Source organism: Anthonomus grandis, chromosome 12, assembly GCF_022605725.1.
Source record: "Anthonomus grandis grandis chromosome 12, icAntGran1.3, whole genome shotgun sequence".
Lineage (NCBI taxonomy): Eukaryota > Metazoa > Arthropoda > Insecta > Coleoptera > Curculionidae > Anthonomus > Anthonomus grandis.
Window position 1 is genome coordinate 20,014,227 of NC_065557.1, and position 25,488 is coordinate 20,039,714.

The 25,488-nt window shown below is 31.0% G+C and overlaps 1 protein-coding gene across 7 annotated transcripts in view; it reads left to right on the forward strand.

The window, feature by feature from the left end:
- LOC126743407 (uncharacterized) overlaps nt 1-25,488 on the forward strand; it is a 527,051-nt gene that overhangs the window by 397,874 nt on the left and 103,689 nt on the right. The window contains exon 1 of one of the 7 annotated variants that reach the window (XM_050450491.1): nt 15,414-15,683. The exons of the other annotated variants lie outside the window; for them this stretch is intronic. Within the exon in view, the coding sequence (XP_050306448.1) occupies nt 15,654-15,683 (30 nt within the window). The 5' untranslated portion in view covers nt 15,414-15,653. Of the gene's footprint in view, nt 1-15,413; nt 15,684-25,488 lie in introns of those variants that run through there. 7 annotated transcript variants of the gene reach the window in all.

Sequence of the window (25,488 nt, forward strand, 5' to 3'; positions counted from 1 at the left end):
AATTTACTAAGACTTCATGGAGAGGCAGATAAAAAGAGTGCCTAGGAGGGGCAGCTTCTGGATCTTCCTTCATCATATACTACCCATAAGCTTTCGTATTTCCCTATGCATTTAGTGGATTTCTTGCGGAGTAGCTGATTACGTTAGCTTTTGCTTCAGAGCATCGTCATTCAGCTTGGGGTCTGCAATCACCCAGATATCGGAGTCTTTAAAAGCGATTGTGGCCTGAGTTGCTGGAATATTTTTTGGAACAAAAAATTTGTTTGCGAACCTGCGTCGACAAAGACCATGCAATCAGATGGTTTTCCTTGGAAATCGAGAATTCGCACTACAGCGGTTAGTAGTACATGAGCGGTGTTTGGGCTGCTTCCTATAAAATTTGCAACTATCGACTTGGCTAAGAAGTTTGAAAGAGAATGGGACCTCAGTAGAAACAAAATAGAGCCATGCGGATTCCTCTTGCAATTTTTCAATTTTTCATCATGCAAAGTCGAATCTGACAAGTATAGATAAGATGGGTCCCATCGCACACCAGATAACTGGACTGGTCGTTGGCGGCATGAGAAAAGCAGCTATGGGAACTTCTGAATTGCGCTAATTTGTTTGTGTTCATGGATAATCGTTTTAATATTGTAAAAGGCTGACCATTTCTCATAATGATCATGAAACTCTGGGAGTTTTAACAGGAAGTTGGATGTTGAAATCGGAGCTTAAATTGGCTATAGCTTTAGGACTAGAAAGCAAGGCAGACTGCGGTAAATTGTTTGGGACGGCAGTAACAAGAGGTTTACGGAATTTGCTGATAAGATATTGGGCCTATGATATAGCTACATAGAAAGCGCTGTCAAGTTCTTCATATTTCTGGCGGGCTTCTTCCACAAGTCTTTGTTATTATTGTTAATATTTTATTGAAAAGTATTTAAATATGTTTGAAATTGCGTAACTTTTTTTTGAATCGCGTTTGCGGTGAAGTAATTCTATTTTTTAATAGAAAATATGTTTAAACGTAAGTTGAAAACAAAAACAATTTGAAATAATTAATAAGAGCAAAAAAATTAATTATCAAGGCATAATATGCAAAGCATAAAGGGAAGAAATCTTAACGTACATATATACGGGCAAATAGTTTTCAACTTATTAAGAAAAAATGGCTTAATTCAATAATGCAAGAGTGTAAAAAGTGGAATAGGTAGCGAAAGCTATGTAATTATGGTATATAAAGAGTGTTTCAATAAGAAAGCAAGATTTGAATTCACATTTAACTCACATGATTAGGACGTGACTGATCGGTAATAATAATACTCCTATTACATCTACTGTGAAAAGAATAATCAAAGAATATGAATGTACTGGTTCGGTTGGTAATGTAAAACACACGATAAGAGCTCGTGGGGGTCGTTCACAACAAAACATCACAGCAGGAAAACAAGAGACGCCAATTCTTGACCAGGTACAAGAATTGGACATTTCAACAGACACTCTTAAATGAATTCTCACCAAAGATTTACAGCTGCATGCCTACAAAATCCAACTGAGTCAACAACTTCTGCCATGACCACCAAAAAGAATTCACTAAAAGTGAAGAACCACAACGTGTCACTGTATGGTATGCATTAAAGTCTGGAGGAATAATTGGACCGTTTTTTATCAAAAATGAAGAACGTGCCTTTACTGCATAATAGGCAAATGGCGAACTTTACCGTGCTATAACACAAAACAACGAAAAAAGAAAAGGAAAACACGAAACGTAGCCGATGGACCGAGATCCGACTGACCTGACTGCGCTACGCGCGCTCTCTCCCTGCCTCTTTCTCTCCCTTTCTGGCTCGCTCGCTCCAGTGCCATCTCGATCGCCTTGCAAGTGACGTGGAGAGCTGCCTGAGACTGCTTGGCTGGCGACTTCGTACCCTGGGTCTAGCTGCTGCACTTTTATCAGTCCAAAAGCTAAATTCCCCAACTGCGAGATCCGCAGAAGTAACCCCAATGCCGCTTGCGCTCTGTCGATGATGCTCGCGCGTCAAGCATGGTATAATGGTAATATAACCAATATATCCTATAGCTTTTAAGAATTACATAATAAAAATAGTAACGTAGTATTTTAAGTAGAAGTACGAAGAAAATTACAATGATTGCTTAAACTTACGGAAGAAAATTTGGATTGTAGCACAATCAATTAAATATTTTAGGGATGGTAAAAGAAACATTGAGCCTTGGAGTTGATAAGTATTGTATTGCTTGTAAAACTAAGATATTTGGTATTGAATAGTAAAATAAAGAGTTTAGTGGTAACGGTTTTGTAATTTGAGAACCACATCAAAGGTTCCAACCATAAGACTGATTGTCGAGGGGCTAAAAGTATACTTACACGTCCCTGCTGGCCTCGTGCTGATTTATCTGACAAAACTGACTCAACCAAGACTTTATAAGCAGTAATTATATTTTCTTGTGATGCCATTTGATATCAAATGATATAATTAATATCTTGGTTGATAAATATTAAAGTATGGAATTAATTTCTCTTAAGAAAATAATGCAGTGCGTCGATGTAACTAAAATCCTCGAATAGTAATTTTTTATATAAATGTGCGGATAGACATCGGATTTAGTACTTTAAATAGTAACTATCAAAGTGTATTTCTTTGCTATTTATTCCTTCAGGACAAAATCATGCGGGTTTTTTTAAAAAATCACCTCTTTTCAATAAACTGCAAACTTGACATTCCAATTTATGTTTGTTAATAAACATGATCTGTTGGATTGAAATCTATTTGGTATGTGATCTTTACTACTCTGTTTTATACTCTTTGCAATGTATCAGGTAGGTTATTCGGTATATTTTCACAACTAGGGATAAGATACCTAAGAAGTGGATCTATAAAATCATTATATAATAAATCCTTGTAATTTTTATCTAAACGTTCAACGTATTATCTGATCACCAACGAAAGGATTTTTTTAATGTATGTATTTTAACTTAATTATTTTATCACTAAACATTAAAATACTAATTCTATATAGGTATAAGTTGTAACTTCCTTTAACTTTACTTGGTTCAGGTTTTAATTGAGATTAGGTTTGTTTTTTTTTATCATCATGTACACTGTTTTTGATATATCATTTATTGATAATTAATTGCATTCCTGAGCAATGCTAACATTAACTCTAATTTTGCTAGAATAGGATAATCAAATCATCAATATGGACTGTACTAGAACTTTTGTAAGGATTTTATATTAAATCTATGAACTAAGGTGTTCTGTGTGCAAAGCGTATCCCTAGATACACTACTTTGTATTGAAACTAAAGAAATTTGCGTTAAATACTTTAAAATCCCTAAATATGATTTTTATAGTATAATATATTGAGAAGAGAATTCTAAAATTGAGCGAGTTTATGCAAAGCGAGGAACTAATGCTGGCCATGTTGTAAAAATTTAATAATTATTTCTGATAATAATGATTTTGATACGAATATAATTTAGATTAAATATAAGAATATCTCCAAAAAATAATTAAATGATACTTTATTTTGTAACTTTACTTTAATGCAATATTTAACTCAACTTAGATTTTAATGCATTCTTATTATAAATTCTTAAAGATTTTTAAAACATTTCTACTTAAACCATTTCTTCTTAGTTTGACACCTTCGGGAACTAAAATGATTTTTTTTTAACGTGGCAACAAAGCCTATAATTTATATACTTCTGCTCAACGGTGCATTTGTCGGTTACTTCCGCTTTTCGACCGATCGAACACATGTCGCTTGTAACGATGAACGTAGGTAGAAAGGTACGGATAGATAACAAAAATACGCTAACTATAGACTGTCATGACATATTCGCTTTGTGATAGCATTTCAATATTTTATTGATATTTTTGCCTGTAGCCAACTGCTTTTTCCTTATAAAAAACATAATATTACATAGGAATATGTACTTGTAACTATGTAATTAAATGTTTTAAATTATACTTAAGTATTAAATAATAATAATTTATTTATAGCTATAAAATTCTATTACATAGAATTGTGATTATTAATTATGACTTTTTTTTGTTTGAGTTATGATTACAAGTTACATAAATAAATAGTGATTTTACTTTACTCTAGTAAACTATAGGTAGAAATAGGTTAAATTAGTACAAGTTTTTGGTCACCTAATATAATTTGTTTTATAATAAAATCAATTATATAAGTTTGGTAAAATGTATATTTTATTTTTTATAGTTTATATGATTTAAATAACAATTACACACATCAAAATGGTCTAGGAGCCAAGAAAAAAACGTTATATTTTTAGATGAAAAAAATTGTTTCTAAGATTATTTGTTGCCAATTTCTTTAAACATCGTTGGGTTTAGGATTTAAGACTTAATTTTCTTTTAGATTTCGACCGTATTTTCTGATAATAATTGTGATTGTCCCTCTACGCCATAGTGATATATAACTCCTTTTTTTGCAACGTTTAAACACTTCCCTGGAGTATATTACTTTCTTAATAATAACTTCATAATAAATATAATATAGAAAATTCTATAAGGGATGCAGAGGGATGTCCTATTTAGCCTACCCTAACCTTAAAGATTTCCATTTCTTTTACAAGGATTACATACAAAATTTAAGAGATTTTATGAATTCTTTCACGAAAATTGTGAATTTATGACCTTTAGCGCGCTTCGCTTAAAAAGCAATCTTAAAAGAATTGTTAATCAAACATTTGGTTAATTAAATTATTAAGTAATTATAAGTATTTTATTTTCATAAATAAATTACTTACAAGAAAATTTCTTCCTAGAAATGAATATTAAAAAGAAATTGGCACTAAAACATTAAAAATTTATGGATTTAAAATTAATTTATTTGGTATATGAGAATGGGTAGTAAGAATTTTTTTATCACTAATTTACCCATACCTATTCTTGGAATCTGTTTTGTACTTTCAGTCTCTAAAAAATTACAACTGTAACTATAAATTAAGTAATTTAAGTTCATTATTAACCAGCCAAAAAATATTCTAAATTAAAATTTCAATAGTAAATATTCTAATAAAAGCTTAATACCTTTAGAGGCAACCGATAGAGGCAATAATTAATCATTCGGAGTGGACCTGAAATGAAGTCGGTTGGCACTGATAGATAATACAGAACTTAAAACTTTTTAATAGTTCAGATTTTTGCTTAACATTAATAAAATATTTTTCTAGTGTGCTATATTTTATTTTACCTAATTTCAAAAAATGCGAGGGCGAGTATAAAGCTTTTAAACAAAATTATAATTATTAATTTCAGTGAGTCAACAAGAATTCGTTAGGTTTCTTTATTTATCATCTAGCAAATGCTTGAAGTATAAATGTAATTATTTTCGGATCGCCATTGTTTCAAACTTATTCAGTTTGGAGCATCATAATGTATTAAAAAGCAGGGTTTTTTGAGAGCCATTGTTTTATTAACCTTGCATAAGTACGAATTGTATAAAGTACCACAGGCTATTAACAGCCCTTTTTAGCATTGTTTAGTTTTTGAAAGCTTATTAGTTTGATCCTTTAGAGATGATTAATACTGGTTTTATTACAATATAAAAACTTTACAATGTTAAACGCCAAATGGGAGCATGAGAAGATTGGTTTATATCATTTTTGTTTTGTGTTATGTAACAAGTGAACAAAGAAAACTACGCATTGACACAAATCACGCAAGCACTGCTACCTAATGTAAAATTCCCAACACTAATATAAAAAAGGTGGTAATTTTAAAGACTAAAAGTATGTCTTATTTTGCAATATAAAACTAATTATGACTTTAGTTCAGTGGTATCATGCTGGAATAACCATTATCTATTATCAGATTTCTTATATATTTTTTTGTAATGAAATAATGCATACATATAGTATAAATATTTAAACCAATATGCATGCAATATGAGTTATTTATTCAAAGAAAAATTTAAGATATTAAATTACGATTAAAGAAATTTCAATATATAAAAGTAAGTAAACGAACACATCATATAATTGTAAAATGTAACACTTTACAGTTTTTGATTTATGGTAGTTGTTCGATTTCTTCGCTAGAGCGCAGCCATTGCGTTTTTTACGTCGTTATATTTTTTATAAATTTCCTTATATAGCAGCTTTTTAATGAATATCAGTATTTTTGAAGAATAACGGGGTAAAGGCTACCTTAGACGTAATAGAGTTCTTATTTATGTAACGAGTAAAAGCTGAATATTTTAAATAGTTGCGGTAATCTAACAATTATATGTATTTTTTGAAAAGTAAAATAGTTTTGTAAAATATCCTTTAACAAAAGATTATAAGTTCATAATATATTCTTCTATCGGAGCTTTTCCCGTTGATTAATTGATGTTTATCTTAAAAAGGGTAATATGTTATAATGCAGCATAGCTTAATTAAGAAAGTGTATGATTTTGCTAAATTTAATAATTTCTTTAATAGTTTTTCTGAGACTCTCTACCTTGTTAATATTATCCTTCAGTTGATCTTTTCAATAACCGAGTATACGATATGTAAAAATGTTATGTAAAATCATCCCCTTTACTTCTGAGTCTATACAGTGCATAGTGATCTTCTACAGTCTACTGTGCACCTAACTTATTGATGTACAGCATCTAATCCTTCTAATCCTTGCCGAGTTTGAATAATTCTGATATTTTCTTACTGTGAACCTAACTAAAGGCGAAAACACAGTGAAAGCTGGTTTCCTACTTATCGGAAACCAGTGTGATGAGTTCCGAATTTCGGCACAAGAAAAAAAACAAATAAGCCAGCCTCTTGTCAGTTTCAGTTTAATCTTCGCGTCACCGTCACGCTCATCCAACGATGAATTTATGATACTGGATAGTCTTATAACTAAAACATATATTAGAACTAAAGTGGCTTTTCACTCTATAAATCAAGAGAGGGTATACTATATTATACATACGTTTTTCTTATGTAAGGAAAACGATTGATTTACTTTTAAATGATTTTAATATAGTTACTGCAGATAATATAATTAAATGTTATATGTATAGGTATTCTTTACAACAATATAATAGACAGAGAAGAATTTAAACAATATTTGGCAGATGTAAGGTTCAAAATTCCTGATCGCAATAGAGATATATTTGTAACATTTTTTTTCCTACATCACGCTATCATACTTTTATTTCTTCAGCAATTTCTTTCAGATATTTGAAAACAACATATCTATTGCTCTGTAATTTACTTTTCTTACTTCATTTGGGAAATTTCTAATACACTGATGCAATTATTAACATGTCTATATCCATACATGTATCTGTCCGTATGAAAAACTGGCTAGAAAGAACGAAACAATCAGTTCGTTCTTTCTGCTAAAATAAGGTACTTGTGGAAGGTCATCATTTCGGATTGGATCTTCAGAATCAAACAAGCTAGTTCGCCTTTAAAAGAACGTATACTACAATACATTTTACCTTATAAAAATAGTACTATATATTAGACAATAAAGGCTAGATGGCGGTAGATGCATAGCAGATATTGAAAAAAAAATAAGTTGTTATGAATCGTAGTCTTGCAACAAAATGTCCTAAGAAGGACAAGTTTTTTGGCGGCTATTACAACGCAAAACATCCAAAAATAAAGACTTATAAGCAGAAAACGTTCAAAAAAACTGTAAAACAACGAAAATAGACTTATCTTTACCAGGACCAGAAACCGAGAGCGACCAAGCGGAAAATATATAAAATATGGCGGCCGACCCAGAAGTAAATTTCACTCAAATGGTAAAATGAGGTTACAATGTGGCAAGCAGCAATTTTCTTGTAATATAGTTCATTAACATCTGAGCAATACTAAAAAGTTATATTGAGGGTACATAAATATTTTGGGATTGGTTAAATATGCCATAATCACATATGTAACATATAAGTAACATATTGCAAACATATACAGGATGTTACAAAATTCGGTGCAAATATTTTAAGAGGGTATTATTGGAGTTAAAATAGGATTCAGAGTAGGAATGTAGCATTCAGAGCTACAGCCCGCGCAAATTTCTTGAAGAAAATTTATTATTTAAAATCGTAACTAGAATTATGCACGAATTCTTCTGAAAATTTGCATGTTCCGTTTTTTGGTTTTGATTCCCGCTTGGGTACTCTTTTTATTTTCCGTTCCAAAAAAGGTGTAAATCCAATTTAGGGGACGATTCAGGGGAGCTTACCCTTCTAATGGTCCGCACCATCTAGTTAGCCATAGAAAAATATAAAATTTTTGTTTCTTATATTTTTTCGTTATAATTAAGTGTTTTCGAAGAAAATACTGAAACCAGAAGCAAACATTATAAAATCCGATCCCCTGAATCCTTTCTTAAAATTGGGTTTACACCATTTTTGGGACGAAAAATATTAGGAGGACTCAATTCCTCTCAGAGGAAAACAATTAGGACTTGCTAATTTCCAAAAGATTTGACCGAATTTGAGGTATAACTGTAGTCAGTATTCCAAATAATCGATTTCCTTCAAGCAATTTATGCTGGCTGTAGCTCTATGGGGAATGCCTTTTAGAACACATATTTATAGGGAAAAAAACTCTTATTTTACCTCCAAAAATATGCTCTTAAAATATTTGCACCGAATTTCGTAACACCCTGTATATCATTAATAACAAAAACAGTATATCGCAAGACATTACGATATGTGTAACGGGCTAGGTGTGTAGTATCTATTTACATTGGCACAATTAGAGAATAATTCATTTACGGCATCGGCATCTGCCAGGCCATCAGCGTCATCTCACAAGCAACTTGACTTAAGTCGTCGCTATGATAATCACCGAATGGCCAATCCTCGGCAATCAATACGGTCAATAACGCGTCATTCGAGTTTTCGTAGAGAGTTTGAGTAAGGTATTTTTTTAAAATATCACCATTATAACTAATTTTTATGATATTATGATGCCATATATTTTTTTGCTATTTCTACATAAGCATTTGGCATCATTACATCAAAGATGTTGCAAGGAAACAAACTGCCCATAGTTTCATGGCAATGATAATTCTAGTCTTTTAATGTTCTAAGATTTTAATATAAGAAGTTTGAGGAGAAACTTTGATTAGATGATAGTTTTTTGTCAAACATATAAATTATTATTTTGCGACATGGTTGTTTTAAATGAAACATGGCAATTGGTTAGTAATTATTTCAACATAAAAGGCAACATAAAATGTATTATAGTAAGGGTACCTGTAACCAAAACTATGGAGTGGTCGTTTTTGTATAAAGTGATTTAGGTATTAAAGAGATTAAAAATAATAAACTATAGGTCAGGGATTACTTACTATAATAAACTATAGATCAGGGATGGTAAGGGTTACATTATCTATAAAGGATATACAATATGGCATCACATGTTTATATAGACCTCCCTTGACGGTAGTGTCTTCATTTGTTGATGGTCTAGAAAATTGATCTGAGAATATGTAATCTGCAAACGGCAATACTCCTGGGAGATTGTCCTGTATCGCTGTCTGTGAACTAACTAGGCAAGTCAATTAGGCTTTAGATGTCGATAGAAAGTGTTTTTCTCCAATATCTTTAGGTGGCGTGCAGCTGCATTATTCCAGGACAGTTCGATTTCTGGGAATCAAGTTAGATTCCAAACTCTCCTGGTACGATCATGCAGACACCAGAATCAGGAAGGCCACCTGCGTGCTATGGGCCTACAGGCGTGCTTTCGGCAATGTCCTCTCTTTCTGGTGGGCAGTGACTGCATGGCTCCAGTGACTGTGGACTGCGAGGGATTCGTGACGCAAAGTGCAGGCAGAGAGAAGTGGCAGCATTCCAATAGACCTGCATTGCTAAATAGGGAGACCATCTGGTACACAAATGGCTCCAGAATGAATAATAGAGCTGGATTAAGGCTTTGTGGTTGGATCCTACATACCAGTAGGGCATACTTGCTGGGGGAGCACGCCACTGTCTTTCAGGCCGAAGTATTCGCTGTATTAAAATGCGGACAGAAAATCCTAAGCTGCGGACACCGCAATACAGTTGTATTAATATGCTCGGACAGCAGAGCTGACATTAAGGCTATCACGGCCGCAGAGGTAAGCTCCAAGCTTGTACTAGAGTGCATAAAAGTCCTGAAAAAACTGGTGCAAGTTGGCTGCAGGGTCCAGCTCGTCTGGGTACCTGGCCACGCAGGCTATGCAGGTAATGAGGAAGCGGACTCTCTTGCCAGACTGGGATTCGCAAATGTCCCGATGGGGCCGGAACCCATAATTGGTATTGCCAAATGCGTAGCAGTTGCGTCAATAAAGGGTCTGCTGGACAAGTGGACTCACCGAAGATAGACTGAGTTCCCTGGTATGAGACAGGCTAAAGCGCACATAGGTGGGCCCTTTGCCTGTCTCACCAAAAATCTACTACGCCTAAAAAGACGCGAAATTCGGCTAGTGACAGGTCTTTTAACCGGACACTGGCTCTTAAGAAGCCATCTCCACACCATGGGTATTGCAGACAACCCGGAATGCCGTTGGTGCTGTGAGGAGGATGAAACCGTTGACCATGTGGTTGGGGAGTACCCAGAACTCACGCGCGCCAGGTTCAAATGGTTGGGTAACACTTTCAGTGCACGTAACTTTAAGTCCTTCAGACCAGAGAGCCTTATCGGTTTTTCTAAGGCCGTTGGGCTCTGGTAACCCCCGGTGGAGCATGACGGGCCTATCAGAAGACCTATATGCACAACTGCCTTGACAGTCCACTGTTTCGACAATTTCAATTTCAATGATATAAGGGGTCTAGTACTAAGGGTCTTTGCTAGTTAGTTGAGGAGCCGAAAATAGTTTTTAAAAATAAAAAATAAACTTAATAAATGCTCACATATAAAAATCGGATTTCTAAAAGAAACAGTTATTGGTCCTAAACTTTTTATAACATACATTAATCCTCTAATTAACCTTAACATTTATAATGGATCACTGATATCATATGCAGATGATACGGTTGCGGTGTTTTAAGGAACTTCTTGGGATGACACAAAAAAAACTGCAGAGAAATACTTAAAAATTGGTTAGATTTCTTTAAATTAAGTCTACACATTCATAAAACAAACTATATTGCGTTTCCAATTACAGCTGCTAATCGCCCCACCTTTCATAGAATTAAACATCAGTTAATTGACATCAAAGAAGTTCCATTCACCAAATATTTGGGCACAATAGGTGATAAACATTTAAAGTGGGACCAACAGATTATAAAATTGACAGAAAATATCCGTAAACTTATTTTTCAATTTTATGATTTAAGAAATATTTTAAATAAAGAGTTGTTGATTTTAATTTACGTATCATTGGTGGAGTCACTGCTGAGATATGGAGTGATAGTTTGAGGAGGCCTATATAGAAATTCTTTAAAACAAGTTAATATAGCACAAAAGCTTATTTTAAAGATTTTATACAAAAAGCAAAAAAGATGTCCTATTCAACAGCTATACCTCATCACACTTACAATTTTACTCTTACAATTTTTTTAAATAGTTCATATAGTTCATCAGATAAATTGTTTATTTTTTTATGGTTATATGGTGGTTCAATTTTTTGTTTCTTTTTGTGAATAGTATTGGTAGTGTAGGTCAAGTTATGTTGATTTTAGTTATAAGTTAGTTATAGGTTCTGGTTAATTTACACATTAATTTTTTATATAATTTACTTATGCATACACAGGTGTTTACCCATCTAGGCGCAACTCAAATTTTAAAAGACTTTTAATAACTAATAAAAAATTGTAAATTAATTCTTATTATAACAGGACCAAGTTGAATAATACATTTTAGTTAGAATTTTTCGATGTAAACAAAAAATCTGTATTGTTAAAGAACTGTTATTGTGTCGTGTTACAGGAGGATCGTAACTATAAATTAATATAACTATAAAAGAATAAATTCTTAAAACAAAATGTGTGGTGTCTACATGCGTATATCTATATTAAACATCGGGGTATTGTGCACAGAGTTCAGGACGAAGATGGCTTAAATTCCATTTAAACGAGGTACTCTTTAGCAAATCGTTATATTAATTACCATTAATTACCATATCTTCTAATTTAACCTAATTTAGAAGATTTTTTTTCTTTTTTTTAATTTGGTTTATTTTTCTTTTGTTTTATTATAATTTGTTGGTCTGCTGGGTATTTTTGGTAAAGTGATATGGAAGCTAGTACGGTTAAAAATGTTAATTTTGGGCATCTAAATATCCGATCACTGTTTACAGACTTTGATCATCTTGTAAATCTAATTACGTTAACCAATACTGACATTATGTGTATTTCTGAAAGCTCGCTGAGCGATTCTAAGGCTGATAATTTTCTGATACCGAACTACTAATTATTTGTAAAAAATCGACGTGGTAGGGTTGGGGGGCGTGGCTGTCTATGTACGACAGATTTTTGAAAGCTCTTTAGTTTTTACTGATATTGACTTTTCTGATGACTTAGAGTGTTTATTTATTAAAGTAAATATAGGCAAAATAATTTTTCTTGTTGGAACAGTCTATAAACTACCAAGGTCAGATTTAGGGCGTCGTGTCGAATGTTTTGATGATACATTATCACATGCATGTCTACAGTATGAGAATATTATTATCCTGGGTGATGTTAATGTTAATCATTTAACAAATAATATTTTAATTAATTTTCTTACAGCTTATGATTTTACTCAGTTAATAAATGAGCCTACTCGTATTGCTGGTATGACACAAACACTCATTGATGTTATCTATTTTAATAAACCCTCAAATGTTACAAGTATAGCAGTACTTAACGCTGATTTAATTAGTGACCATCAGGCTATATTCTGTAGTATCGAGATTGCGGCACAGAGTAGGGAGATAAAACGAAACTTTATCGCATTTTAAACATTCTAATAAAAATTATTTTTATAAGGACCTAAATAAAAATGTGTGAGATAATGTGTACTACATCAATAATCTAGACGAAAAAATTTAGTATCTTACTAGTAATATTTGCTCATTATTTGATAGACATGCACCCTTTAGAACGTCAAAAATTTCTAAGCCTTATACCCCGTGGATAACTGCAAATGTGCAACTTTTGATAAAGAAAAATATAACGCATTGTTAGGCATATTATAGACAAATGCGTAATCTTGTGATAAGAAAAAAAGAAATTATCTGCAATTTCATAAGAACATCAGAGATAGTAAATAGTTATAGAGAGCTATTATTAATCTAAGTCTAAAAAATGTCTCTAATCGTTCTATTCCTTTAAATCTTCGAGATCAAAACAAAATTAATGACTATTTTGCTTCAATTTATAGCCCGTTAGGTAGTTGCCCGGAAGAAGTTGCTAATTTTCAGAACAAGCAGTTTAAGCATGATCTAAATTTTTCATTTCGATTAGCCAAAGTTGAGGAAATTTTTAAAATAGTCTTAAGCCTAAAATCAAATGCACACGGTTGTGATTCAATATCAGCGTCAATGTTGCAACACTGTATTCCAAAGCTATCTCCACATATTACGCATATTATAAACTGTTCCCTAGAAACTGGGTATTTCCCTGGTTTGTGGAAAATTTCTCTCTTAACACCCATGGCTAAAGTTAATAATACGACTAATTTCTGCGACCTTAGACCAATTTCAATTATCCCGGTCATCGCAAAAGCTTATACAGCCGCAAATTTATGACTTTCTCACCTCCAATAATATTATTCCGCATAAGCAATCTGAGTTTAGAAAACAACATAGCACGACATCTGTCTTACTAAACGTTACCCAAGAGATAATTTCTGCTATGGATAAAGGTGACTCCACAGCACTTATAATGCTTGACTTTTTCAAAGTCTTTCAAGTTTTTTAGATCTTACTTATCCAACAGAAGGCAAATGGTGGTCTTGAAAGATCAGGCTTTTTCAAATACCAATTATATGACATCTGGAGTAAGTTATCATTCTTTTAAAGCTGAATCTGTATTAGAGGCATTAAATAAAATAAACGACGATCTTTCTAGAATTTCCTTCTTTTCCTCTCAAAATAATTTAAACCTCAATCCTTCAAAGTGTTGTGTTATGTGCTTTACTTCTAAGAACAAAAAAAGATTTGCATTGGATGGTTTAAAGCTTTTTGTGGGAGGTAATCAGCTAAGTATGGTTAAATGTTCAAAAAATCTTGGATTGCTTTTGGATGAATTGCGCTTTAAGTTACACGTTTCTGATGTCAATAAAAAGTCATACTATTCTTTAAAACCATTGTATGCAAACAGAAATATAATTAATTTCAAAGTAAGGAAAAAATTGTGTGAGTCTTTAGTATTACCTATTATGAATTACTGCAATATTTTTTATTTTCTATGTTTAGACAGAATCACTGCGTACCGTTTGCAAAAGCTGCAAAATCAATGCTGCAGATTTATTTATGGACTGAGAAAGTATGATAGAATCTCTGCAAGGCTATGTGAACTTGGTTGGCTGCGCGTGGAAAATCTATTCTCTTTGCAATTGGCGGTCTGCATTCAGCTTTCAGTTTTTTTTTACTTAGCCTTCTTTCGTCGTAGTTTTCTGTATAATGCTGTGACAATTTACAATGACCTTGTTCCGAATCCTATAAAAGAAGTGTCAGTAGCGGGTTTCAAGAAAAAGCTAAAGCTGCATTTTTTAATAAAACAGAATAGCTAAATTGTCAGTAGGTGTTTCTTATTTTATAATTTTTGATTTTTATGGACCAATGGGTGTATATCTGTTTATTTTTTTATTACTATTAGTGTTATCATTATAAATGTTTATTTTTTGCTTTCTGTTGTGCTATCTAAAATAATTTTGCTTACATTTTTTTAAGTAGATTAGCCTTTGGCTAGATTTCGACTTTGTACACTATTGAAAAGTACAAATAAAGCCATTATTTATTTATTTCTTTTTTATTTGATTTTTTTTTCGTTTTTTGTCTTTGTGCTTGGCACATTTAGCCACGTGTTCCATATTTGAATTTGAATTTTTTAAAATTGTAGCTTACTAAACCGAAATTCAAACCAGGCGAATCTTAGTCTTGTGAAGGCCTAGTTTTATTACTTTATAAATACATAAAAAAGAAGAAAGCCCATACATAATATAGCAAGGATTTTAACAGTCTATTGGCATAGAGTCTGTTACCAAGAAACACAGTTATCGATCGACCTCAGCCAATCAAAGATCAATATTTAATAACCAACACTATTCTTGGCTTGGCCGGCCCCGAGGGACCGTCTAAATATTTCAGGTATAATAGCGAGGTCTTGTGTCCCGTCTCGTGTCCGTCCTGTCCCCCGTATTATTTTATTCTCCTCCCTCCTGTCGCCGCACGTAACATAAACCACCTGGCAACCGCGCAGGGCAAACCCTTAAAACAATACCCTCCATCGCGACGCGACTCGACGCGACCGACGGCAACCGGCAGGTCTTCATCTGTTCGCACTCGCGCCCGCAGTTTACCTTTTACACCGGTTCGCTTCACCTTCCTCGACTAAGAAGTCGGTCGTCGCTCGCTGATGTTCTAGTTCCGCTCGCCGTTGTTCGTGCGTCTAACATTATTTCCGGATCCGGTCGAAATATATTAAACAATTTGTTTTAAGTTTATTTGTTAGTTTGGTATTTTGTTCCTGTCAAAAGACTTTTGTTCCTAACGAAAATGGACAGCGTTGATCTAACTGAAGAGGAGGTATGTACTATAGATAATGTCATGGAAAGTAGTAACGGAATCAGAAATGAAAATCAAATTTTTACAGTCGCCGAAGTAAGTTCTGGCCGCACTAATTTTTTTTTCATATTTGAGCATTATATCCGATTATAAACTTTTTAAATATACCTGGAAAAAATATATAGAAAAAAGGAGTGTTTGCCAAACATAAATAAAAACATAAATATGTTTGTAAAGCAGGAAATAATTTAAAAAATCACAGTAATTGATAAAAATATTGTTACACCGTGAAACCCAGTATGTGGATAAAATGATATAAAATACACCATATATTTCAGAGATATACATCAGACATTTTTTAAACTTATTCGGGGTGGCTTACACCTCTTCATCCCCTGAAACAACATGTGTCTTTATCTCTAAGATATATGGTATATTTTATATTCTTTTAAGCAGACACCAAGTTTAAAAGTTTTTCTATATGTACTTATCGCTTTTCCTATACTTCTCTTAACTTCCTTTTAGAAGTTCTATGGTTGGAACCTTTGGTGTGACATACAAATCTCGAAACAGTTTTACCACTATACGAAAACTCTTTATTTTACCCTCGACACGTGTTTCGGTAATGAAGTTAGCATCTTCTGGAGATTAACTAAACTATACAATTGACTATAAGAGATTGGACCTTCTCCGTGTTAAGAATGGTCTGTTGATTGTTGAATATTGCGAAAATTTCCTATGCATTTAATTTTCTATTAAAATTAATTAGTTTAAGTAATTTTAAATTGTCTGTCACGACAAAGTAATCAGTATTTAAAACATGTTTAGCCGGACTTGACTTTTCAATTCTTCCACATTTCACATGAGCTACATGTTCTTTAAGTTTGACTTTAATTGATCTTCTTGTTTGTCATGTGTTTACTTCTTATCACAATCATTACAATTAATCAAAGGCTCTTGTCAAGATAGGATTATATGGTACAAAATATGTTAAAATAATAGTACGCTTAGGTACATCCATGCCTTTCACCCTTTCTAACAAAGCTTTTTATGAACGGTTTTGGGTTAAATGCAAAAAAAACAGTCCAATGCTTTCCACAAGTTTGATTAAGATATGTTGATAATGCGTTTGCCATGTTCATCTAAAGCAAATGCAAAAATTTTGTAGAACCACTCAATAACTTTTTTCTATCTATTAAAATTACCTTCGAACAAGAAAAAAATAACTAACTTTCATTCTGAGATACTCTTGTCATCAAAAATAATAATCAGTTAGAATTTGATATTCACAGAAAAGAACCAAATATTTTTACATACATAACTAGTGACTTTAACCATTGTTTTTAACATAAAATAGCTAGCATGCATTTGTTGGTACATAGTTTGGTCTCATTTACTTTAAGTAACAACAGATTTAATAAAGAAAAAGTAACAATTAAAGCAATTGCTATGGTCAATGGTTATGATGATAAGATTGATAATAAGGCATAGGTTTAGAGTTAATCTTAGAAACTCTTCCACATTCCAAAAACATGAAAACAAGCAAACTTTCGTTGATTTGAACCATATGATTCTATCCTGACAAGAGGCTTTGATAGGGTTTTTAAAGGGTTAGGTCTAAGATTCGTCTGTCAAAGTTCGGCCAAGTTACGATATTTTTTAGGAAACCCAAAAGATAAAATAAAGACCAATGAAAAGTCCAAAATCCATAAAGATTAATTGTCATGATTATGATAAGAAATTTGTACATAGCTCAAACAAGAAGATCATTCACTAATATCAGATTTAAAGAACATACTTTGTGCTTTACTTTTACATGCATACGACTCTTCTATGCTTTACAACATACTTATAAAGAGTTGGAAAGTCAAGTTTGGCCGAACATGTTTTAAATACTGGCCGCTTTATAGAGATAGACAACTTAAAATTACCTTAACCAGTCAATAACAATAGAAAATTAGATGCATAGAAAAGTTTAGCAATATTCAAAAATCAAAAAACCATTTTAATCGTAGTTTACTATAGTGTTAAAGTATTTATATACTTTAGTTAGTGTTTAAAATTTATTCGGACATGCTTCATTGCATCTTTCGCTCTATTGGTTATAACTATAATATATAAGGCCACTTGTAAGTAGTTTTAGTTTTCTTTTTAATCTTTTCCTGAAGATGCTAATTTCGTTAATAAAACACGTATCGAGAGAAAAATAGAGTTTTGGTTAGTGGTTAAACTCTCTCGTGATTTTATTTTAGAAGTTTAAAATCAGTTTTAATCCTAAAGACTTATGAACGAAATTATTGCAGGCGGAAGTTATCTGGGCCACTGTAAACACTTTTCGTTTCTGATTCCGTTACTAACTTCCATGACGTTTATGGATTCCATAATATATGGACAATTAAATGAGTATTGTTTTAATCTAATTCGAAAAAAAAAATATCCATGAGTTTAAAAAACAAACATGAATTTCATTATATTAGTATTTGCTTATTATCTTTGATATAAATAGGAAATTTCTTACGTATTACGCACTTACTTAAGAAAAATCTTAAGAATTGAATAAATCTAACTAATAGAAATCATATAAACCAAAAGAGCTAAAAAAATGTTAAGCTTATAACCAAAAAAGGTAAAAATTAAATTGGGTGTACATTGTTTGGATCTTATTCTTTAAAAAAAAAACTCATACTCTATAATTATACAAATTAAATAAATATATTCTTATTTCTGAAAATAAACATTAAAAATTATAAAGAAAATAATATTGCAAGACTTACACGACTAGACGGAGACCAAAATATCGTTGGTTGTCATAAACGGGCATCAATGAATAAACCTAAAAATACAGTTGAAAGTGTATTGCTTCTATCTTTCTAAAATTGAATTTTCTGAACACATCAGAAAAACAAAATACGGCGTGCTTGCTTGACTATAAAACTTTTCGATTGATTTTAAAACTTTTCAGAATTGTAATCTCGTTATAAGAGGCATTTCATTCTTTTTAGAATTGTTACTTATAAAGTGACCATCATTGCGTGACTAAAAAAAAGTTTGCTTCACTAAGAAGTCGTTTGTCGTTTGTCGTTGGCTTGTTTTCTGGTTCTGCTTGCAGTCGTTCTTACGAATCTTACGAATTAATTAAACATCTAAATAAATTAACAATTTTATCGACTATACTTGAAAAATGGTCACCTAATTTATAGAAGAAAATAGAACAAAATCACCATATACCCTACAAATATAACTGATGTGAAGTTAGCAGCCAATTTTTGGCAGCCAAAAGTTTTAGCAGCCAATTTGATTTTGCGTGAAGTTAGCAGTTGTTTTTGAGCAGAAAAAATGTAATGTACAGACCTACTGCCTGAGATAGAATACAATGTTTTTTTTATCTTTTAAGGATCGGCGGCAGTTTCACCCTAACTACTTCGCATCCGTTTGGCGGGTATCTTATGCATAAATGCATTTTAATTAATAACGTATAATTTATTCTGTTTTTCCGATATTCAACACTTTCTAAATAAATCAAAATAAAAGTAATCAAAGGCGCATTTTATTAGAATACTTTTCGATTTAATTTTTAAATTTCACAAAATTGAATCATGTTAAATCGAATTTATTCAGGACTCCTAAATGCTTTGATGTTAATATATTTTAGAAGTAAGGTTTACGTCACTTACTAAGTCGTTCGTTGCTTACTGATATTCCAGTACCGCTCGCCGTTGTTCGTGCGTCTAACATTATTTCCGGATCCGGTAAAAAAATACTAAATAGAAAAAGATATTTCGATATCTTAAACAATTTGTTTTAAGTTTATTTGTTACTTTAGTATTTTGTTCCTAATGAAATGGACAGCGTCTATGTAACTGAAGAAGAGGTATGTATTATGATGGATAACGTTATAGAAAGTAACAACGGAATCAGAACTGAATATTATAGTTTTACAGTCGCCGAAGTAAGTTTTGGCAGCACTTATTTTCTTTTATAATTAAGGATTAAATTTGTTCATGAACTTCTTTAATAAACTTGAAAAACATATAGGAAAAACTATAGAAAAAAAGGAGTGAAAACTTAATATTTTTTGGCAAACTTAGAACATAGATAAGTTAAAAAATCAAGTAATTAGATAAGTTAAAAACTCAATGTGTGGATAAAACAATATAAAATACACCATACATCTCAGAGATTTACGTTTTTTAGGGGATAAAGGGGTTTAAGCTATCCCAAATAGTTTAAAAAATCATAGAAATTGATAAAAAATAATATAAAGATAATTTTTTATCAAGCCGTGAAGTACATTGGACCCTTGGGCATCATAATCTCGAATAAACTATGAAATTCTGATAGATTATGGAAAAATAAGAACACAAAAACTCGGGTGTTGTTTTTGATACAAATTTGAGATTCAAAGCACAGGCATGGAAACTAGTTCAAAGGGCATAAATGTCCCTAAGAAACTTGTATAAGAGTAAGGATATTAGATGTAGCCAATTTTGTTTATGGCCCATGTCTTGATGCTTCTAGTAGTAATTACAAAAAATACAGAACTCTTACATTCGATCATGTAATGTACAAGCTAAGAGATTTAAAATAGATAGAATAGGGAAAAACTTCATTACTGCTGTTTCCTCTTCAAACTCTTAAAAAATAGTTATCCTTGTTATTTATACAATAAGGCTTTGTGTCCCAAGATTAATAAATAAATATAATATTGGTCAGAGGATCTCTTTTTTACTCCTTTAAAAGAATTTAGGGAAAATATTGCTTGAAAGCCAATAATAGATAGATAGAGGTAGGTATTTAAATGAACTGTAAAACTCGTATATTTAGTAATTGAATGTTTTTATATTTTAAATTATTTGTAAATATTATTGTCTAAACGCTATACCATTCTATAAAGTTGTTTTTGAATTTTGTTTTTATAGTAAAGTTTTTGTATCCCTTTTTCACTTTTTTTGTAAAAGATTCAATTAAGAAGTTCTTTGTAGTGTTGAGTTAACAGCATTGCTGCGCTTCACCAAGGATAAAATAAAGGCTCTTTTATTTATTTATTTATTTATTTATTTACTAGTATCTACATACCGAGTTTAAAGGTGTAATAAGATTTTTATCAATTATTGTGATTTTTTAAATTATTTATTATTTTACAAACAGATATGTTTAATGTTTGCAAGAAAAATCGAATTTATACCACTTTTTTATATGTAATTTTTGCCAAAACATAACTATATTCGTAAAATAACAAATCATTTAAAAAATCACAGTAATTAATAAAAATTTTGTTACACCTTCAAACTCGGTGTGTCGATAATATAAAATACATCATATATGTAAAAGAAACACGTTTTTTCAGCCAATGAAAGAGAGTAAGCCAGCCCAAGTTTTATCCACTGAAAAAACGTGTCTCTGAAAAATTTGTATTGTTTTAAAATAAAATATTTTTAAACGGTGTGTTATATAAAGGTGGAGAAGGAATTTGTAATGCTTTTGCAAATTATTTTGCCAGTGTCTGTTCGAAAAATTTAAATGATCCTCCTACTATAGTATTCAATATTAGTTTGTCGGATGTGTAACCAACTACTGCTAATAGATATACAGGATTTTTTAAAAAACCTAAAAGTTGGAAAAGCCGTGCGCCAGATGATTTACCGCCATTTATATTTAATAATTTAGACGACATTTTATAAAATCGATTAAATTATTTATTGAATCTAAGTGTAAAACTTAATACATTTTCTGATAAGTGGAAAAAGACTAAAATATGTCCTGTATTTAAGACAAAGTGACAAAACATTAATTAACAACTATTGCTGTAATACCAATACCAGCAAAAATATTTGAAGCCAACATTTATTAATAAGTTTATTCGTCTGTTTAACATAGCACTTTAATCCATGGTTTTAGCCAGCATGGTTTTATGAATGCAAAATCCACACTAGGAAATTAAATGCAAATAACTCAAAATATTGCAGATGTTCTAAATCAAGGTAGTCGAATGGATGCCATTTATACAGATCTTTAAAAAGCGTTCGATAAGGTTACATTTGCAATATTGTGTGAAAGATCGGATCAAGTGTATGAACTGCATATTGACTTAGTTTTAGAGTTAATTTTTTAAAAACATATCGTCGTCAGTGTAGAGCAAATATGGGTGGTTTTAACTATTTTGTCTTTAAACCTACATTGCCTGCTACTACAAACCCTGATTGTATAAAGCAACTATATTTTTTATTTGTAAGAAACATCTTAGGATATGCAAATGTCATTTGCTATCCTTATATGAGTGCTATAAACAATAGCTTGAAAGAATCGGGTAGGAAGAAAATGGTAGGCTATATGTATCTTAAAGAAACAGGCCTCTTTGAATATTTCATCTTCTCACTTTTTCTATGTAGCAGATATAATATGGATACCTTGAAGATGATTTCTTCGCTGGTATAGTTATATCAAAGTATAAATGGCCCCGCAGACAACTCTGCATTTTTATCCAAATTTACTTTTATTACGCCATAAAGTTATAACACTAGAAATTTGGTTACTTTTTATATTCCTGATGTGCCCAACAACAACCGTCAAGTTAACTTTTCACATCTTCATAAAATGTTTACATTATATAATCGAATTTCAAAATAATGTTAATTTTTTTAGTGGTGATTACAAGAAGTTTTTTCAACTATAAAGATCATAGTGTATAAAGAAAGATGAAGTTAGGTTTGTTAAGTGCATATTAGATTAAATAAAAAATAAGAAATTTTTTATTAATTATTATAAAAATATTTAATATATAATATAATAATTATAAGTTTGAAATTGTAACAATATTTTTATTAAGTAATGCGAGTTTTTAAATTATTTATTATCTTACGTTAAGTTATATATTACAAACATTTATGGTTGCAAAAAAGATAGATTTAATCTTTTACCCCTTTTTCTGATATGTAATTATAGCTTTTCCTGTACCTCTCTCAACTTTATTACTGAAAGAAAATTATTGCGGGCAGAACTTATCTGGGCGACTGTACACATTTTATTTTCGTTTCTGATTCCGTTTATTAAATTTTAATCTGCCATAAAAAGAATAATCTCAATGGATTTTATTTAAAAAATCATGAATTCCATGAGACTAACCTAAATCTCATTCCTTTTTAAAAAACTTATATCGTATCAATGTAGAAATTAAATAAATCTAATCATATTTCTATATAACGAATATAAAGTATTATTTAAATTTTTGAAATTTTTTCACCGCTAGAGACCAGTGTGACGTTACTTCTTATGAACGGGCATCGATTTGCTGTAATTCTAAAAATACTGAAGTTCGATTTTCTGAACGTATCAGAAAAAAACAAAATTAAAGGCGTATTTGACTATAAAACTTTTCGATTCATTTTAAAAATGTTCTAAATTGTAATATCGTTATGAGAGACATTTCATTCTATTCAGGATCTTTACTTATAAAGTGACCTTTACCATATGAGCAATTTGCATGATGAAAGGCTTTGTGCTCTTTCTGGTGAAACTTGTGGATGTTATATTGAATTTTTTAGAAATATAGTTGGCTTCATCTTCCTTCAATAAGAAATCGTTCGTTGCTTGCGTATATCAGAATATACGCTCGCTGTTGTTCGTGCGATAACATTATTTCCGGATCCGGTTAAGATATATTATACAACCATTTTTTTAAAGTTTAATTGTTAGTTTGGTATTTTGTTCCTGTTAACGAAAATAGCACTGATTTAACTAAAGAAGAGCGATGTACCATAATATATAAAAAATTATTTGAAATATCTTAGCAGATCTTCTTCCCTAAGATGGATAACGTCAATCTTTTAAGGAAAAACAAACTCATATTATTATATTACAATGGTCTTATAATCTTAGGAATTGATTGAATATTAAAGTTTCAAATTGAATAAGAAAACATAGCAAAATAGTAAAAAAAGCTAATTAATGGATATTATTCTATAAATGAGCATCATTTTGCCGTTTATTGCGAATGGAATGTATTTTAAAAAACATAATATGGTTTTGACATTATTAAAAGGGCTTTGATGCGATTTTTTATCCGCTTTATGGTACAAATGATAAATCAGAGTTCAATTTTGAAATCGGAAGGTTTATTTTAATTTTATTGTTTTTTGTCACCCAAAACATATTTTGTTTTTAGTTTTTGTTGAGATTTTTTTGAAGTTGAATCCAATCGAGTTTTATAAAGGCAGCAGAAGAATGATAATAATTAATTTTTTTTTAATATTTTGTGTTTTTTAAATTTAAATATTCATTAGGGAAATTAGATAGTCATTCTAAGATTGGACCGCAATATTTTTTTCATACTCCCTATATAAAAGAAACATCTCTTCTTTTTCTTTTTTAAATCTTCATCAACCTGTAACATCTAAATAACAATATTTATATATCTTATGTTGTGTGCCTAAAAATGTTACGAATTCATTGAATGTTTTAATAAAGAATTTAACAATTCAATAAATCAGGGGTAAAAAATGCTCACCTAATTATAGAACAAAATCACTATAAACCCTATAAATGCAGCTAAAAGTACGTATATTTTTTCTGTTTTCCTGAAATTCAACACAACAAAATAACGAGAACGAAAGACGTTTTGTACTAAGATTCCTCTATTCATTTTTGAATTTCTCAAAATTAAATTATGTTGAATTGAATTTATTTAGAACTTCTAAAGGCCTAAAGATGAATTGTGACTTACGTAAGGTTTTGTGCTCGTCTTATTAAATCCTGGTGATATTTATTAAAAAATAATATATAATATTTTTCAGAATCAAGATTTGCTTCACCTACTAAAACGTCCGTTGCTCTTTGATGTTCTAGTGCCGCTTACCGTTGCTCATGCATTTAACAATATTTCTGGAATCTGTCAAAATATATTATACAACAATGTTTTAAGTTTATTTGTTAGTTTTGTATTTTATTATTATTAAATGGCTTTTGTTTCTAAAAGTGGATAGCGTAGATCTAACTAAAGAAGAGGTACATACATATGTAGCATATAAATCTAAAATTTAATTCAAGAATATTTAGAGGATCTGCTACTAAAAAAAATAATTTATTTTGTTTTATAAAAAATTACCTATGATAGTAATCCATAATATTATAATTTTCTTTTTTGAATATTATGGTTTTCTTTATTTTTTAATAAAAGCGACCTTACAAATCAACTGAAATTTAAAATTCTATTTTTAAACAGAAAATAGAGCTAAAGGAAAACCGAAATACCAAAAAACTTAATTGTAAAAAATAAAAAAACTCGGTTCGTTTTGACGTTTATTGCGTATAACACAGATTTAAAAAACATAATTGGATTTTGCCGTTATTAAAAGAGCGAATTTCAACCCCTCTCTTATAACTAATTAAATACAATAAATTTTTTTTCTCACATAAAACCAATCTTACTACCAACTTTTTTAGGAGCTGAATCCGAGTATAAACCTGCTGATAGCCTTCAGGTATTGTAAAGGCCGCAGAAAAATGGCAATGAGTAATTGTAAACTATTGTTTATTTTCTGTAACTTGGATATAAATGAAAAATTAAATTGTCATTTTAGGATAAGACCGATTATTTTTAAATATACTTTCTAACAAAATAAAGCGACTATTTTCTATGGGGGTACCTGAAAAGTAAAGTTTATATTGAGAAGCCAAACAACGTAGAAGATTTGAAAAATAGAATTAGATTTGAAATTAGACGTATATCGCCCGAAATAATTGATAGTGTTTTACATGAGTTTGTAAACCGTCTTGTTTTTTGCCAAGAAGTAAATGGGGATCAGTTTGAACACTTGATACATTAATAAGA